The 17,963-nt window shown below is 37.5% G+C and overlaps 1 protein-coding gene and 1 pseudogene across 17 annotated transcripts in view; one reads left to right on the forward strand and one right to left on the reverse strand.

Moving 5' to 3' along the window:
• The window catches only part of DTNB (dystrobrevin beta), a 211,535-nt gene that overhangs the window by 15,818 nt on the left and 177,754 nt on the right, over nt 1–17,963 (forward strand). For all 17 annotated transcript variants that reach the window (XM_031466695.2, XM_031466696.2, XM_031466694.2 and 14 more), the window contains one exon: nt 12,489–12,556. In XM_031466695.2, coding sequence (XP_031322555.2) covers nt 12,490–12,556 — 67 coding nt within the window. In that variant the 5' untranslated portion in view covers nt 12,489. Of the gene's footprint in view, nt 1–12,488; nt 12,557–17,963 lie in introns of those variants that run through there.
• Nucleotides 1,450–2,064, reverse strand: LOC105100035 (large ribosomal subunit protein uL22-like; annotated as a pseudogene).

The raw sequence follows: 17,963 nt of genomic DNA on the forward strand, positions 1-17,963 counted from the left end.
AGGGTTAGTATGTGAAGTGAATGATAAGGAGGTGTTGGTTACCTCTGGATTATGAGACTAAGAAAAGGCAAAGTGCCAGGAATCCAAGTGGAAGGAAGAAGAGAGATGTGTTTACACTCCTGGAAGTGTTTATCTTGAAGGTTATATCAGGAAGAAGGATTTATAATCAGGTGTGGTGATAGGATTAGATCCTTGTCGAGTGTGGACTATTAAAATCATGATTACAAAGATGGAGGTATCCGTATAGAGCACGGGGATGAAGTCACACTAAGACCAAGGGAAATCATTTATAGAAATCTTAGTTAATGTGTACCCCATAAATTTGGATTTTATGAAATCTGAACTTTAAGCGTGGTTGAAATGAAAAGACTTAATATTTAGTTTGAGTTCTCCCAGAAGCTGACTCTCAGACAAGAACTTGAGTGCGAATGTTTTGTTTTGGAGGTTATCCCAGCAAATACCAGCAGGGGACAGAGAAGTGAGATAGGGAAGGAAGTCAGCAAATAAAGGGTTTGTTATCAAGCAAGTTACCACCGCGGGTAACTGAGCTTATTCCCACCGGAGAGCTCTAGGAGCCAATGCAAAACATGTCCTCAGAGTTACAACCCTTGACAGGGCAAGACAGGTAGAGTATTTATGTATCACCTACATCAATCATTGGTCGAGACTGTTTCCAGGGAATGGTAAATCTGTAGTATTTGAGGCCTGTCATGCAAGGAGCAAAGTGGACTTCAGAGATCAGAGAAAGCTGGATTCTCTGTTTAAAACACACAAAAAAGCAGATGCTGTCAGTCTAGTATAGAAGGACTCAGTAAAGGTTGGGATACGTGGGAAGGGGAGCACCCTATTAACTCTTTATACCCTGCTGTGTGGTTCTAGCATCTCTGATTCGTTTCTATAGGTCACCAACGCCCTCCCCGCAATCAGTTTAAGTGAGCCAGTCCAGCAGCACATTTGGACTGGTACCAGGTGTCCTTTTCAGAACATTAAATCCTAGGTCATGGGATGAGTGCCGCCATATCAACAAGCTATTTCTTACCGACCTTACATCTGCCCCCCAAGTTCAGCATCTCAAGATCCATTCCCAGATATGTTCTCCCAGTTCCTGCCGGTGTGTATTGACAGGTCCAGCAGCCGTTTTGATGAATCATCCCTTTTCCATCCAAAGCGAGGACGTTACCTCCCTATTCTGATGCCAAGACTTGACCCTAGTTGTTAGCCTAGAAGCAGTGAGGAGGGCAGGGACAGATCCTGGGGAGGGTCAGCATCTTTTGAGACATGCATCTCAGATGAGGCCTTTGCACAGTCTTTAGGCAGAGGAGACTGCCCTTGTGGCAAGGGCAAGGGAGCCATTTCTTCTGGCCCATAGGGTTCAGGAGAATCTTGGCTGAACTGTGAACTCAATCTTCTTTGTAATTTGCTGACTTTCTTTCTTTCTTTCTTTCTTTCTTTTTTAACTTTTATTTGCATTTATTTTTTGCTGAATTTATTCCTGGACCATAAGTTTTTGTTTCCTCAGTTTCTTCTGGGATATCTTTTTCTTCTGTGCAACCTCCTCTTCTGGTTTAGGAACAATCTGCTCTTTTTCAGTAAGGATCATCTCAATGTGGCAGGGATAGCTCATGTAAGGGTTGATCCAACCATGAGCTCTGTAAGTCCTGCACCGCATCTTGGGAGCTTTGTTCACCTGGATGTGCTCAATGACCAGTGAATCTACATCTAAGCCCTTAAATTCTGCATTACTTTCTGCATGCGCGGTAAAAATTCAGCCGTCTTTTTGGGCCATCGACTCTGTGTCCATCCCTACTGTTTTGCCTGGGCACACCTACCAGCTCCACTGTAACGACGGAACGGCACACACTGCTTCTGTAAAGTGATAGCCTTCAGGTATTTGGTGGCTTTTCGGATATACATACCCTTAATGGCCTGGGCAGCTTCACAAGTGTTCTTAAAGTGAACACGAAGATCTGAACCTCTTATTTGCATGATTTTATGGGGTTTTCTGGGTCAAGTGAATAGCGAACCATTTTTAGAGGTCACCTCAGGCTGCTTACTGGAAAAAGCTGCTGACTTTCATAATCAGAATTTGAGCCTGATTTTTAACACAATCTGCTCTCAAGTTGTGGGAGCTGAGGGTTCCTTAAGATGCTGCCATAGAGGTCTTCTGGCTGTCATGCCATGCTCTGAGTTGGTACTTGGCTGATTTAAGCCTTGACATTTTCTTTCTGTTGTGCATCAATCTTACTTAACAAAAGCTCAACCATTTAATTGTCTTTAAAATTTCTGATGCCCCCCCCCCACCAAATGCTAAAGCTATTGCATAAGCCAGTCGTCTTCTCCTACCCATATCCCTTTACTCGCTCCACCACATCAGGAGTCTTAGTAGTATCAGTGCAGCAGCACGCCAGGGGCTCTCACCAAGCCACTTACTACAGGCGCTGGATCATTGTCATCTGGTTAGTGAGTGATCCACTTAGAGATTTCATCTTGAAGGTCTGTTTTACAGGATCAAATCTGTCTTATTTTGCATTACCCTAGAAGCAAATGCTCTACAAGCACTCAAGTGCAAGTTTTAATTTTAATGTTTAATTTTTATTTTTTAAGATGGCCCTAGGAAATACTTCTACTAAGAAGAATGGAGAAGTAAGACAAAGAAGAGAAACTAGCTGATAAAGGGTTTCTTATCAGGCATCATGAGTAAGCGAAGTTAATTCTAATGGGGCGCTCAGAAAGCCAGTGGAAAACATTGCTTCAGAGTTATTCCCTCTGATGGGTAAAGGAGCTGGAGTATTTATATGTTAACTTCCATGAGTGGGAGGGCTGCTATCCAGGGATGTTAATTCTCTGGTACTTCTGGACTGCCCTGCAGGTGTCAAAGCAGTCTTCAGGAGCCAGAAAAAGCCCTTAGGTAAAGAAATGCAGATGCTGGCCACTGGCAGCTGATCATTTATGCATCAAAGTGGTAATATGGGTGAGAGAATAAAGGCAGGGCATCAACAGGTTCTGCCACACCTGCTAAGTCAGCAAATAAGGTCAGTGTTGCTACTGTTGAGTAACAAGCTTTTCTTCTATGTTGGTTTGAGAGTTTTAAAAAATAAATACATTTTTCTGGATACAGGTTCTGTGTCAGACACGTGATTTCTAGATACTTTTCTCTCAGTGTGTAGCTTGTCTTTTCATTTCTTACTGCTTTCTTCCATAGAACAAAATTATTTAATTTTGGTGACATTTAATTTATTACTATTATTTTCTTCTATGGCTTGCACTTTTGGTGTGATGTACAAGGCCATGAAGATTTTTCTCCCATGTTTTCTTCTAAAGCTTCTGTACTTCTATATTTTACATTTACACCTATCTTCCATTTTGAATTAAGTTTTGTATATGATGTGAGGCATAAGTGAAAGTTCATCCTTTTGACATGAATAACTATGTTTTTCCAACACCAAGACTATCCTTTCTTCATTGAATTTCTTTTGCACCTTAAAAAAATCAAATGGTCATATTTGTGTGGCTCTCTGTCTGGTCTCTGTTCTGTTTCATTGATCTGTGTATCTGTGTCTGCCAATATCATGCTGCCTTGATTACTGTAGCTTTTTAGTAATTTTTAAAATTTAGTATGTGCCTTGAACTTTATCCCTCCTTTTCAAAATTGTCTTTTCTATTCCTTTAGCCTATCCATATAAAATTCAGAATCTATATTTACAAAAAAAACTCTGCTAGGATTTTGATTAGATGATGTGCCTTTCTTTTTGTTTAGGTTTTTAAAAAAATTATGTCATCAGTGTTTTATAGTTCTAGTTTATAGATCCTGTACTTATTTTGTTAGTGTATACCTAAGAGTCTTGTTTTTATTACAGATGTTGTAAGTGCTATTTTGAAAATACTGTTTTTATAACTGACTCACTATGCTGTACACCAGAAGTTAACACAACATTGTAAACCAACTATACTTAAATAAAAACTTAAAAAAAATTCAATTTCTAATCGTGTAATGCTATTATATAGAACTGTGGGTAAATTTTGTGTTTTTACATTGTTTCCTGCAACATTGTTAAACTCACTTTTTAGTTCTAGGATCTTTTTTTTGTATGTTATTTTGGATTTTCTGCAAAAATAGTGTTGTTGTCTGCAAATAGGTATAATTTGATTTTTTCCTTCCCAATCTGTTTGCCTTTTGTTTCTTTTCTTCTTATTTCACTGGCAAAGACAACCCATATAATGTTGAATATAAGTGGTAAGGGTGGACATCCTTGCCTCGTTGCCAGTCTTAGGGTAAAAGCATTCAGTTTTTTACCATTAAGTGTGACATTAGCTGCAGGCTTTCTTGTGGGTGCTCTTTATCAAGTAGAGGAAGTTTTTATTTTTAGTTTGTTGAGTTTATCACCATGAACAGACACTGTATTTTGTCATGTGTACTTTCTGCACCTGCTATGATCACGTGTATCTTTAGACTGTTAATATGTTGGATTATATTGATTAATTTTCAAATATTGAATTGGCCTTTTATTCCTGTGATAAACCCCAGTTGCTTCTGGGGTTTTTATATATTACTGGCTTCAATTTATAGTATTTTGTTGAGGAATTTTTGTGTCTGTGTTCACAAGGGATATTGTTTATTTGCCTTTGTACCATCTTTGTCTAGTTTTGGTATCAGGAATTACTGGCTGTTTTAAATGAATTGGAATGTATTCTTTTGTATTTTCTGGTAGAGACTGTGGAATTGGTGTTATTTCTTCTAACATCTTTTATATTGCTGTTCTTTCATTTGTCATTCAGGTTTCCTTCTGGAATCATTTCTTTTCTTTCTGAAGAACTTCATTTAGCAGTTCTTTCAGAGCATGTCTGCTGGTTACAAATTCTATTTTTTTAAATTTCTGGAGTATTTATTCTCTTAGTATAGAATTGTGGGTTGAGTCTTTTCTTTTAGTACTTTAAAAGTATTGTTTCACCATATTTTGTCCTCCATAATTTCTGATGAGAAATCCAAAGAAGACAATATCATTATTCCTCTTTAGCAGGAGTTGGCCAACTATGGCCTGTGAGTTGATTGCCTATTTGTTTTCTAAATAAAGTTTTAACAAGGCCACACCCATTTGTCTACATACATTTGTCTGTAGCTGCTTTCGTGCTGCAGTGGCACTGTTGAGTAATTTTGACAGAGACCATTTGGCCTGCAAACCCAAAACATTTACTGTTTGACTCTGTAAGAAAAGATGTGCTGATCCCTGACCTATGGGAGTAATGTGTTCTTTTATTCTGGCTTCTTTCAGGAGTATTTCTTTGTCTTTAGTTTTCAACAGTTTGATTACGATGTATCCATTATGATGGATTTCTTTGGCTTTTAACTTGTTTGAGGTTTTCTCACTTTCTTGAATTTGTAGGTATATGTCTTTCACCAAATTTGGTGAGTTTTCAGCCATTATGTCTTTATGTATCGGTTTAGCACCACTCACCACACTCTTTTCTCCTTCTGGAATCCTGATGGCATGATGAATGTTAGACCTTTTGTTTTTATCTACGAAATCCCTGAGACATTATTCCTTAAAGAATTTTTTTCTATTGTTCAGATTGGATAATTTCTGTCTGATCTGTCTTAGTGTGCAGTTTTCTTTGTCATCTCCATTCTACTGTTGAATCCATCCAGTGAATGCCACCCCTCCTTGGTTATAGTATTTTTCAGTCCTAACATTTCCATTTGATTCCTCTTTATATCTTTTGTTTGTCTGCTAACAATGTTTTAACATTTGTTTCTAGAGTGTTTGTGATTGCTTATTTGAGCATTTTTATAATTGCTGCTTTCAAGTCTCTTTCAGATTACTGAAGTCTGTTACAGATTACAGATCTTTGTCATCTTGTCAGTGACATATGTTGATTTTCTTTTCCATTGTGAGTTAAGATTTTTCTTAGTTCTTTGTTCGCCATATAATTTTGTATTGTTTCCTGGACATTTAGAACATTATGGCTGTGGTTCTAATGTCAGTTCAATTTTCAAGTCCTTTTCAGTGCTATTCAGATCTGTACCATGTGTGTGTGCCACCAGTGGTCAGTCTGGGACCCAGGTGGAGGTCTTCCTGCAAGCTCACTTTTCAGAGTTGTTGGTGTGCTAATTAAGATCAGATTCCCTGAATGTGCGGGTTGGAGAAGATCCTAGTGTTTCACAGACAGATATCTGGGGTTGCTGTCCTGAGCTTCTCCTGCTCAGATACCTCTCTGATACTTTCTGGCTACTCTGGGCTCCCCTTTTCCGTCCTCTGGCCAGAAACTGCCCACTTCTGCAATTGCACCACAGTGGCATAAAGACAGAGAGAGAAAAAAACTGTCACCGGGGCCCTGCTTAGAGCTGCAGCTGACTGAACAGAGGTGAAGTTTCCTTTTCTTTGCATTTTTGATGCTGGTAGCTCCCCAGGCCAGCTGCTTTTGTTGATACTGCCACTGCCTTCACCACAGGATGGCCTCTTGGCTGGAGTGGGAGAAAATGAAGAAAAAAGAGAAAGAGAGAAAAAAAAGACCTGGAAAGTTTTTCCCACTCTCTCCAGGTGGGCTTTAGTCTTCTTTCATCTCTTCAGGCCAGAACTAGAGTTTCTCCTGGATTTCTCTGTGTGAGTACCACAGTGCTAGGTTCAGGGGTTCAGGCCAAGGGATGCAAGAAGGGAAAAATGTAAACTCACTGCCTGTGCAGTGGTCTTTGCGTTCTGTGTTCTTTCCCGAGCCAACCTGCTGATACTTACTTTTCACAGACTGCAGCTATCTCCAGCATACATTCTATGCAGGTTTATAGTTGTATTTGGTGGGAGAGTAAGGTTGGTATGTGCTTACTACTCTTTACTGAGGTCTAGAACATCCCAGGGGTGGGCTTTTATACCTTTTACTAGTCATTGGCTATAGCTGCTTGATGACTCCTATAGGGAGCGAGTTACTTGCTGGGCATTTCTTGGTAAGGGAGTGTTCAATCAGCTGAAGGCCATTTTCCAAAGAAGAGTGCATCTTTGACAAGTCAGCAGCCAGCACTCACATCAGCTGGGGCATCTGTAAAGCTCAGGTCAGCTAAGGGTATCTGAGCAGGGCACGAACAGCATCTACTGTGTTGTAATACTGTTTCCTTACATGCTTTGACTTACATGCCTTGAGAATCTTTTCCTAAGTTGGACTCACCTGCTTCGTTCTTTTTATCTGTGAACTACACTATTTCATTGTATGGCTGTACCATGTTATTTAAGCAGTTTCATATTGGATTTCTCCTTCTTTTCTTTTCCCTCTCCACCACTCACCTCTACTTCCTTCTTTTTCCCCCTCTCCAACTTACCCCTTCCCCTTCTTCTTTCCCCTCCCTCCTTCCTTTCTCTTTCCCTTTTTTTTTAAACATTTTTTATTGATTTATAATCACTTTACAATGTTGGGTCAAATTCCAGTGTTCAGCACAATTTTTCAGTCATTCATGGACATATACACACTCATTGTCACATTTTTTTCTCTGTGAGTTATCATAACATTTTGTGTATATTTCCCTGTGCTATACAGTGTAACCTTGTTTATCTATTCTACAATTTTGAAATCCCAGTCTATCCCTTCCCACCCTCCACCCCCCTGGCAACCACAAGTCTGTATTCTCTGTCTATCAGTCTATTTCTGTCCTGTATTTACGCTTTGTTTTTGTTTGTTTGTTTGTTTTTGTTTTTGTTTTTTAGATTCCACATATGAGCGATCTCATATGGTATTTTTCTTTCTCTTTCTGGCTTACTTCACTTAGAATGACGTTCTCCAGGAGCATCCATGTTGCTGCAAATGGCATTATGTTGTCGGTTTTTATGGCTGAGTAGTATTCCATTGTATAAATATACCACATCTTCTTTATCCAGTCACCTGTTGATGGACATTTAGGCTGTTTCCATGTTTTGGCTATTGTAAATAGTGCTGCTATGAACATTGGGGTGCAGGAGTCATCCTGAAGTAGGGTTCCTTCTGGATACAAGCCCAGGAGTGGGATTCCTGGGTCATACGGTAAGCCTATTCCTAGTCTTTTGAGGAATCTCCACACTGTTTTCCATAGTGGCTGCACCAAACTGCATTCCCACCAGCAGTGTAGGAGGGTTCCCCTTTCTCCACAGCCTCTCCAGCATTTGTCATTTGTGGATTTTTGAATGACAGCCATTCTGACTGGTGTGAGGTGATACCTCATTGTAGTTTTGATTTGCATTTCTCTGATAATTAGTGATATTGAGCATTTTTTCATGTGCCTTTTGATCATTTGTATGTCTTCCTTGGAGAATTGCTTGTTTAGGTCTTCTGCCCATTTTTGGATTGGGTTGTTTATTTTTTTCTTATTGAGTCGTATGAGCTGCTTATATATTCTGGAGATCAAGCCTTTGTCGGTTTCATTTGCAAAAATTTTCTCCCATTCCGTAGGTTGTCTTCTTGTTTTACTTCTGGTTTCCTTTGCTGTGCAGAAGCTTGTAAGTTCATTAGGTCCCATTTGTTTATTCTTGCTTTTATTTCTTCTAGGAGAAAATCTTTGAAATGTATGTCAGATAATGTTTTGCCTATGTTTTACTCTAGGAGGTTTATTGTATCTTGTCTTATGTTTAAGTCTTTGATCCATTTTGAGTTGATTTTTGTATATGGTGTAAGGGAGTGTTCTAGCTTCATTGTTTTACATGCTGCTGTCCAGTTTTCCCAACACCATTTGCTGAAGAGCCTGTCTTTATTCCATTGTATATTCTTGCCTCCTTTGTCGAAGATTAGTTGACCAAAAGTTTGTGGGTTCATTTCTGGGCTCTCTATTCTGTTCCATTGGTCTATATGTCTGTTTTGGTACCAATACCATGCTGTCTTGATGACTGTAGCTCTATAGTATTGTCTGAAGTCTGGGAGAGTTATTCCTCCAGCCTCTTTCTGTTTCTTCAGTAATGCTTTGGCAATTCTAGGTCTTTGATGGTTCCATATAAATTTTGTCATGATTTGTTCTAGTTCTGTGAAATATGTCCTGGGTAATTTGATAGGGATTGCATTAAATCTGTAGATTGCCTTGGGCAGTGTGACCATTTTAACAATATTGATTCTTGCAATCCAAGAGCATGGATTATCTTTCCATTTTTTAAAGTCTTCTTTCTCTTTCCCTTTTTTAACAAATAAATAGTGTGTATGTTGCTATGTGACTGAAGTATTGTGCTGTACACTAGAAACTGACACAACATTGTAAAATGACTGTTCAATAAAATATATTTAAAAAATAAATATTTGTAGGAAGTGTAAAAAAAACCCACGTATTTACTGGGCCAAAGGTAATATACATTTAAACTTTTGGTAAATATTGCCAAATTGCCCTTTAAAATGCTTGTCAGTTGACATTCATTAACAGTCTGTGAGAGTGTCTGCTTCTCCATTACCTCCAAGGAAATATATTTAAACATTGTACAATTCTTTTAAGTGCAGTTGACACTTGAACGATATGGGGGTTAGGGATGCGGACACTGTGCACAGTTGAAAATCTTCGTATAACTTTTGACTCCCCCAAAACTTTACTACTAAACCCTTCTGTTGACCAGAAGTCTTATCGATAAGTCAACTAACACTTATTTTGTATGTTATAGGTATTATATACTGTATTCTTGCAATAAAGTAAGCTAGAGAGAAGAAAACAGTAGTAGTGATAATAATAATTATAATAGGAATAGCAGCCACCATTTGTCCTGTGCTTACCTAAGGTCAGGCACTGTCTAAATGAATTACTGTTTTTAATCCTCTCATAAGCTACATGAAGGTGGTGACTGTCTCTTTTATTCACTGCAATGTTTCCAGTACATCTAGGAGTGCCTGTCACATAAGAACTCCTCAGTAAGTATTTGTTAAATGAAGGGTAGCGAAGCATATATGATTCTTATGCCATTTCAGCAATGAGGAATGAATCTTAGAGTGATTAAAGCCAATTGTCCAGGGTAAACTTCTGGTAATGGAACTGAAACTCAAACCCTGGTGGGATGTGGGATAATTGTCATTTTGACAGTGGAATAACCTAACTGCAGCCAGGCATGGGTAGTAATGCAATATTGATTACTATTGCTTTAGGTTGGGTTGACTTATTTTTTCTTAAAAGGACCAGATGTTGATTGTTTTAGACTTTGCATGCCAGATGCTCTCTGTTGCAGCTGCTCAGCTCTGCCATTGTAGCATGAAAGCATCCACAGACAATATGTAAATGATAGGTGTGGCTGTGTTCCAGTAAGTCTGTGTTTGCAAAAACAGGTGGCAGGCCAGATCTGGTCCAGGGAACTCTAGTTTCTCTAGTTTGCTTTAGGTGATCTCTTGCTTCCAATGTCACAGTAATCACACATGCAGATGTGGGCTTTGAAGTGGCTTTGAAGTGGCTTTGGCAGTCCTTGTAGCTTGGTGGTCATCCAGATGATCCACAATATGTTTATAGTAATTTTTTTCAAGATTAATCTGGAAATAAAGACAAAATTTAGAAAACTACCGTGAAGAACTTAGGGATCTCCAGGAATTCTTAGATCTTACTTTCAGAAAAAAAATGATGTAAAGAAATAGCAAAAGTAAGGGGGTAAGGTATAGTTCAAGTGGTAGAGCACACGGTTGACATGCACAAGGTCCAGGATTCAATCCCCAGTATGACCTGTAAAAATAAATAAATAAACCAAATACCCCCCCCAAAAAAAAACCTAAGAAAAAAATAATGAAAGTAGAAAAAGGATATAATAAATGATATATATTATAAAGGACATTGTGATTCTCTTGTTGTAATCTGTGTTTTGCATTTAAATTTTGCATTAATCTAGTGAGAGACCAAGACTAGGGGGAGGGAGCAGACTTTTGAATATTTTCTTTTCTTTGTAACTGCAGATAGCAGCTCCTGTTTTTTCTCTAGGACCTAGATTTCAGTAGATTTGTGCTGTTTCTGGCTGCTTTTTCTTTGTCTTATTTTCTTTCTGTTTAAAACTTTTTCCTCTTGGGGGCAGATTGTTAAAAAAAAATCATGTGGAGCACAAAGGAGTTTTAGTGCAATGAAATTATTCTGTATGATACTATAGTGGTGGCTACATGTCATTATGCTTTTGTCAAAACTCATAGAATGTACAACATCAAGAGTGGGCCCTAATGTAAACTGTGGACTTTGGTTGATAATAATGTGTCCATGTTGGTTCATCGATTGTACCAAATATGCCACACTGATGAGGGATGTTGAGGGTAGGGGAGTATATATGTGTGGGTGAGGAAGGCTTTGTGCCTACTCTGTATTTTCTGCTCAATTCTGCTGTGAACCTGAAACTGTTCTAAAAAATTAAGTCTATTAATTAAAAAAAGAAAAAAGAAACCATTATGTATGTTAAAGCCTATTTGATAACATTTCAAAATGATCTAAGGGCCAGTCTTAGTGATAAAAATATTAATTGCAGAATGTTAAGATATATATTTACATTCTAAATTTTCTTTAGGATATATCTATCTATAAACTTCTGGCAGGCAGTTTGCTTTAATGGATATGTAATTTGTGTAGTCATCACTTAATTTGTGATTCTAACATATTTGAGAATATGTTAGATAAATCACTCCATGATTATAGCAGTTTAATCTGCTTAGGGAAATCATTTAGCTTATGCTATTGTCTAGATATTTTTCTTCACAAAGTAAGGCAAAGTTTGGCTGAAATTGCCATGAATTTTGCATCAGTAGGGTCCATGCAATGGGCTATTTGTATTCCAGCTTTTTAGGCATAGAGATTTGAAAATATGCATGTAGAAGCAACAATTATGAAAGAAGTTTAATGAATGGGTTGGGATTCCACTCTGTTGCTTCTGAGTTGTATGTCCTTGAGCAAGTTAGTGTTCTTTCCTCGGCATTTGTTTCCCAGTCTGTAAAATGGGAATAATAATAATAAAAATAATAAAATAATAAATACCAGCACCCAGGGTTGTTGGGACGATTAAATGAGATAATGCATAGAAACAAAATGACTGGCATAGCCTAAATCATGGGACAAAATAATTATGTTTAGGAGTTGTTTGAGTTTGTGGATGAATACTTTTTTGTTTAATACTGTGTAATATAAAAATAAAAGATTTTATTTATATTTTACATATAAGCTAATTATCCTTATGTGTTTTTGTAGCTCTTCATTATAATTATTTTAAATTTATATTTAGTGACATGTTTATCTATGTAAAACAGTAGGTATATGGGAAACTGTGTCTCAGCTAATCTAGGACTCTGCAGAGAAAATAAAGTTAGCAATAAGACATTATTTTCAGCAAAGGAAGCAAGTGTACGAGCTCATTTAAGTATTGACTCTGATATTTCAAGGCTATCAGATAGAGGGACCACAGTTTATCTTTTTCTATATTGGGCTTCCACTTTATTTTTACTGCTACCCTCTTAATGTGTGCTTATACAACTTAATTTCTTCTTCACAATAGCATGATAAGCACTTGGTTGAATTGTCAAATTATACAGTGGTTTATTGTATCCTTTTTTGTCTCTAGGATGATTGAGGAAAGTGGGAACAAGCGGAAGACCATGGCAGAGAAGAGGCAGCTGTTCATAGAAATGCGTGAGTCTTGAGTGCTTCTAGAAATCCTTATTTGTATGTGTGGGAATGGCATTTTTTTTTCCCTCTCCCTTATCAAGTCATAGCTTTAAAAAATTAGAAGTTTTATGTTACAAGCTTTAGAAAGGGAAGAATGGGGGTTAAAGAATCGTGGAGTTGGAGAACCCCCAAGACAGAGCACGTATTTTAACTGAATTGACTTGAACTTCTTTCTTAAGCAAGATCATAAATAATAAAGCAGAAATGTTAACCTAGATCATCTGTGGGTTTAAGGCTTGCCTGTCAATTTAAACCTCTTGCTGTAACTCCATTGTTACCATGAGCTTGCAGGTGGTGATAAATAATTAATGCATTATATAAATTACCTCCCACTAGATAAAGGTTCTAAGGTAGAGATGACTAAGTGTTAGCACAGCACTTACAGCTGTAGGAAAAATTAAAAGCATAAATGTGTACTTTGGTATATTACTTTACTGTATACACTTTAAAATCTGTTAAAACTTCTTATATATTTCTTATCTATTCTTATGTATTCCTATATTCTTACATATTCTTATATAGTTGTTACATAAAATTCAAGCAAAAAAAAAAAGATGGCTGGGAGGAATAGGGTAGTTCCCAGTGTTCGGAGGGTTGGTTTGGTCTGCAATTACTTGTCGATGTGACCATGACTGCATGGCCTTGACCAATGCACTGACGCTTGGCGGACCTCAAATTCATTAACCATGAAATGGGGTTATTGGTCTGTGCCAGTGATTGTGAAGCCTTTTAAGAGCATTGTGCTTTTTTTTTTTTTTTTTCCCCAATGAGAGCTTACAAGGACCTTCAACATGAGTGTTGTAAAATTGGTGCTGCTTGGTGAAGCCAGAGGAGGGAGGTGGGAGTCAGCTTGAGATACCCCCGAGGTAGCTGCAGAATTCTAGAATTCTGCATATCATGGAGTGAAAATCAGCAGGTCAGACCCTTTCAACTATCAAGATTTTCTAAATTGTTAGAGTCTTAGTAATGGGGAAGCAGAGTTTGACTCAACTCAGATCTGTGTTGTCCTGTCAGGCAGGGCCTAGATAATTGTCTGTTAAAGATGGCAGAAAAAGAAATTTTTGGCTTAGGCAGTTGATCTGGGTGATCTTTAACGACTTTCCTAGTTCTGAGTCTCTCATTGCTAGTCATCTAAGCTGGGCACCTTGGAATCACTTCTCTCCACCTCACCCTCCTCCACCAAAGAAATTACAAAGCGCAGCTGAGTTTTCCCCTGTGAGTCTTTTTTTTTTTTTAGTTTTATTTATTTATTATTATTATTTTTTTATTGAAGTATAGTCAATTTATAATGTTGTCAATTTCTGGTGTATAGCATAATAGTTCAGTAATACATGTACATACATATATTTGTTTTCATATTCGTTTTCAGTATAGGTTACTACAAGACATTGAATATAGTTCCCTGTGCTATACAATATAAACTTGTTGTTTATCCACTTTATGTATAATAGTTAGTATCTGCAGCTCTCGTGAGTCTTGAATCGGTCTGTCCCTCAAATTATAATGGCTTTGAATCCAGGCTCTGTAGTCAGACTGCCTGGATTTGCATCTTGGCTCCCTCACTTACTGGCTTACAATTTCCTCATCCATAAAATAGGACCTACTGCATAGAACTATTGTGAAGATTAAATGAGATAATGGGACTAAAGCACTTCACGCCATGCTTGACCCAGAACCGTAGTTATTTAATGTGGTTAGCTGTGTTTATAGTTAATATATATATATATTTTAATCATTTTTACTTTTCTAAACGGAAGCAGTCAGTTTCTGATCCCTTCCTTCAGTCTTGACGCTCAAGTCGGTGATCTCTGATGCTACCAGACTGAACTATATAAACCTTAGGTTACTTCCTCCTTAAATCCCTTCTGTTGCTCCTCATCACTGTCCTGAGGAAGCCCGAGCTCCTGAGTTGCCCAATGAGGCCATTTTGGACTCTTCCTTGGCTCACAAGTTTCTGATTTCCATCACTCACCATCTGTGTTGTTTCCAGCAGTCCTGGCCTGGCTTTCCCCCAGAGAGATGGTGGTTTTCCTCTCTCTGTGCTGTTGTGTATGGGGTTGCCTCCGCCTTCATCTGGCTTGTTGCTCCTGCCTACCCTTCAAGACTCAGCATAGGGGTCATCTTTTCATTTAGTTTTTAACACATTTACTGAGAATCTGTTATGTTCCAGGCACCATTCTAGGTGCTGGGGTTATAGGGGAGAACAAAACACAGTCCCTGACTTCTCTCCCACAGCTTACATTTTAAGGGGAAACTGACAAAAACAGAAACCAAATAAACTGTAATTCTTGATACTAAGAATTACAGAGGGTAGGTACACTTACATGGGCATATGAGAGAGCGTGGTAGGGTAGGTATTTGAAGTAGAAATTGGGTATTCTGCAAAGAATTGAGTTTACTCTTTAGTGAATGCTATCACTGACACATAAACCTTGTATAAGTTACCATTCTCTGTAACAAACTCAAGGATATGATGTTTGGTGGAGGTGGCTCCCTGAGTCTACTCCATTTCTTCACAGAAAGAATTGCACTGGTACCAGTGGTACGTGCTGTTGGAAGCCCCAATCTCATTGTCAACATCACCCCAAGTCTCCAGCATAATTACCTTGTAAGAATGCAAAAGTCACCTTTTGCCAGCCTTATTACTTGGCCCTGTCATCTGGGTGTTGGGTTGATTGTAGTATGTCAGTTTTGAACCAAATGATCTTTCTTCACTCTTATTAATCTTAATGGTTAGTTTATAGACTTCTACTTAGGTAGGTAACTACATGTATATCTTTTTTTTTTTAAGACTTTATTTTTTTTAGAGCAGTTTTAAGTTCATAGCAAAATTAAGAGCTGTCTCGTATTTACCCCCTGCCCTGACATATGCATAGCCTCCCTCACCGTCAACCCCCGCCCGCCAGAGTGGAACATCTCTTACAATTGATGGACCTACACTGACACATCATTAGTGATGGAATTGGTTCATTCTTTCTTTGCTTAGTATTTTATCTTCTAGACTGTAAGCATCACAAGAGTAAGAATCACATGTATTTATCATGGTAGCTCCAGCAACTCAATAAATATTTATTAAAGGAAGAGGAGAATAAATTACATAGAAAAATTTGATAGTTTATAATTTTTACATAATATAAAATTCCTTAGAAAAATGAAAGGTGATAATTTCTCAACTCTGGTGCTAAAGTAAAAGCTGTCTAGATGAGTCTATAAAATATTTGACACCAGGCCTTTGTGCTCAGAGGTTCTGGTTTTATTTTTCCTTCCCCAAAATGTCACTTTTATTGTATTTCTCAAGGAACTTTTGGCTTTATTGGTCCTCTCCATTATATGTTTTTCTAAATATTCCACGAATGCTTGAAAATAATGTGTATGTTCTCTGCATTATTATCTCAGTCAAGCTTGTTATATGTTTTATTAAAATCTTTTTTGTTCTTACTGATTTGACTGGTTGATCTTAATTATTAAAAGATGTTAAAAATCTCTGCTTTGATGGTGGATTTGAAATTTTCCCCCTATAGTTTTGTCAGTGTTTTGAAGCTTTTGTTCTTAGTGTATATATATTAAAATGTTATGCCTTCCTAGGAAGTTGGATCTGTTGTCATTATATGGGTACCTGTTTTTCTAGTAATGCTTTTTTTTTTTCTGCTGTGAAGTCTAGTTTAAAAAAAATATTGTATGTATGTATTTATTTTAATAAAGATTCTGGGGATTGAACCCAGGACCTCATGCATGCTAAGCATGTGCTCTGCCACTGAGCTGTTACCCTTCCCACTGTGAGTCTGTTTTTGTGTTATATTAATATAACTATACCAGCTTTCTTTTGGTTACACGCCTAGTACAGTATATCTGTTCATTCTTTAAAAAATTTTTCTGTATCCTTATGTTTTATGTATATCTCCTATAAACAGCATAAGTTAGTTTATTTAGAAAACAAAACAAAACTGACCATTGTGACAGTTTTGGCTTTTTCACTGAAGGATTTATTCTGTTTAACTTTTTTTATGAATACTGATATATTTTATTTCTTACGTTTTATTTTGTACTTCAATTTTGTCCTTTCTCTGTTTTTCCTCCTTCCTTGACTTCTTTCAGATGAGTTGAGCTTCCTTCCATTTGTTCTACTTTTCCCCTCTACTTAGTTGTGAGTTATATTATGTTCTTTTTCTATTCTTTTTGTGGTTACCCCAGAAATTTTAATATCAATTAAAATGAAGTCCAGATCCTATCAATAAATATAACTTTGTTCAAAGTAATACAGGAATATTAGAATATTTTAGAGTACCTCTTTTATGAAATATATGCTGTCTTTTGTATTATGTTTTGAACTCCATATTAGACTTTATTTTGTATAATCAATTTTTGTTTTATCCAACCTATTTGGTTATCACTTTCTTTGCTTGCCATTATTTAAAAAAATTTAAATCTAAATTTTGGTGGCGCTAGGCATGTGTCTCTACCATTTCCTTTTGTGGAATTTTTAAACTTTTTTTCCTACTTCATCCGCTGATGGAGTCACCCTTCAGTGGTTGTACCTTCCTCTCTGCTGGGACCTCTGGCTTCACCTCTGGTCCCTAGGGTTTTTAATTGTACCACCAAGAAAAAAATGAGGAAGTCATTCATGTTCATTTTTGTTGCTTATTCAGACTAATTTTTTTTGAAAAAAATTTTTTTCCTCATTAGAAGTGCTTGTAAAAATTTTCAGACAATTCAGAAATGTTACTCTATTTACATTTATTAGATTTATAATCTTTTCTCCCCTTTCTCCCCTTTCTCCTTCCCTTCTCCTCATTTCCCCAGTTAGATTCCTTTTTCAACAAAGTATATTTTCTTTGTTATACCTCCCATTGGTCTGCTGAACACCTCCACCAAATCCTGTGGCTTCCTAGAACATGGTTTGGAATCCTCTGCCCTACCTGAAGAAGGCTAAAAGCATCAGCATGTTTACCCAGGAAACAGAGCTGGCTTCCCCACTGTTTTTATCACCTTCCCCATTAGCTTTTCCTTGCTAGTGTCCACAGTTGTATAGTTTGTCTAACCTTTTGTATTTATTTACTCTTTATATTTTTAGGAAAAAGGAGATCAGAGTCTTTTATACCAGGCAACTGAGAACTTCCTAATTTTCAGTTATTTATTCTAATAAATACTTAGTTGCTAGTTTTATTATGTCCTACTTTGGGGCATATATTAATGAATAATACAACAGTAAGTGGGTCTTTGCCTTCATGGAGCTTAGTTTCCAGGAAATGGAAACAAGGAATGATAGGGCAGTGGGAGCCATGGTAGGGGAAGCATGGGAGGTCAAGGAAGGGATCTGGGAGGAAGTGTCTCGGCTGAGTCAGCCCAATGATGTGGTGAGGGGAGGGCTGGG

Source organism: Camelus dromedarius, chromosome 15, assembly GCF_036321535.1.
Source record: "Camelus dromedarius isolate mCamDro1 chromosome 15, mCamDro1.pat, whole genome shotgun sequence".
In the NCBI taxonomy this organism is placed as follows: domain Eukaryota; kingdom Metazoa; phylum Chordata; class Mammalia; order Artiodactyla; family Camelidae; genus Camelus; species Camelus dromedarius.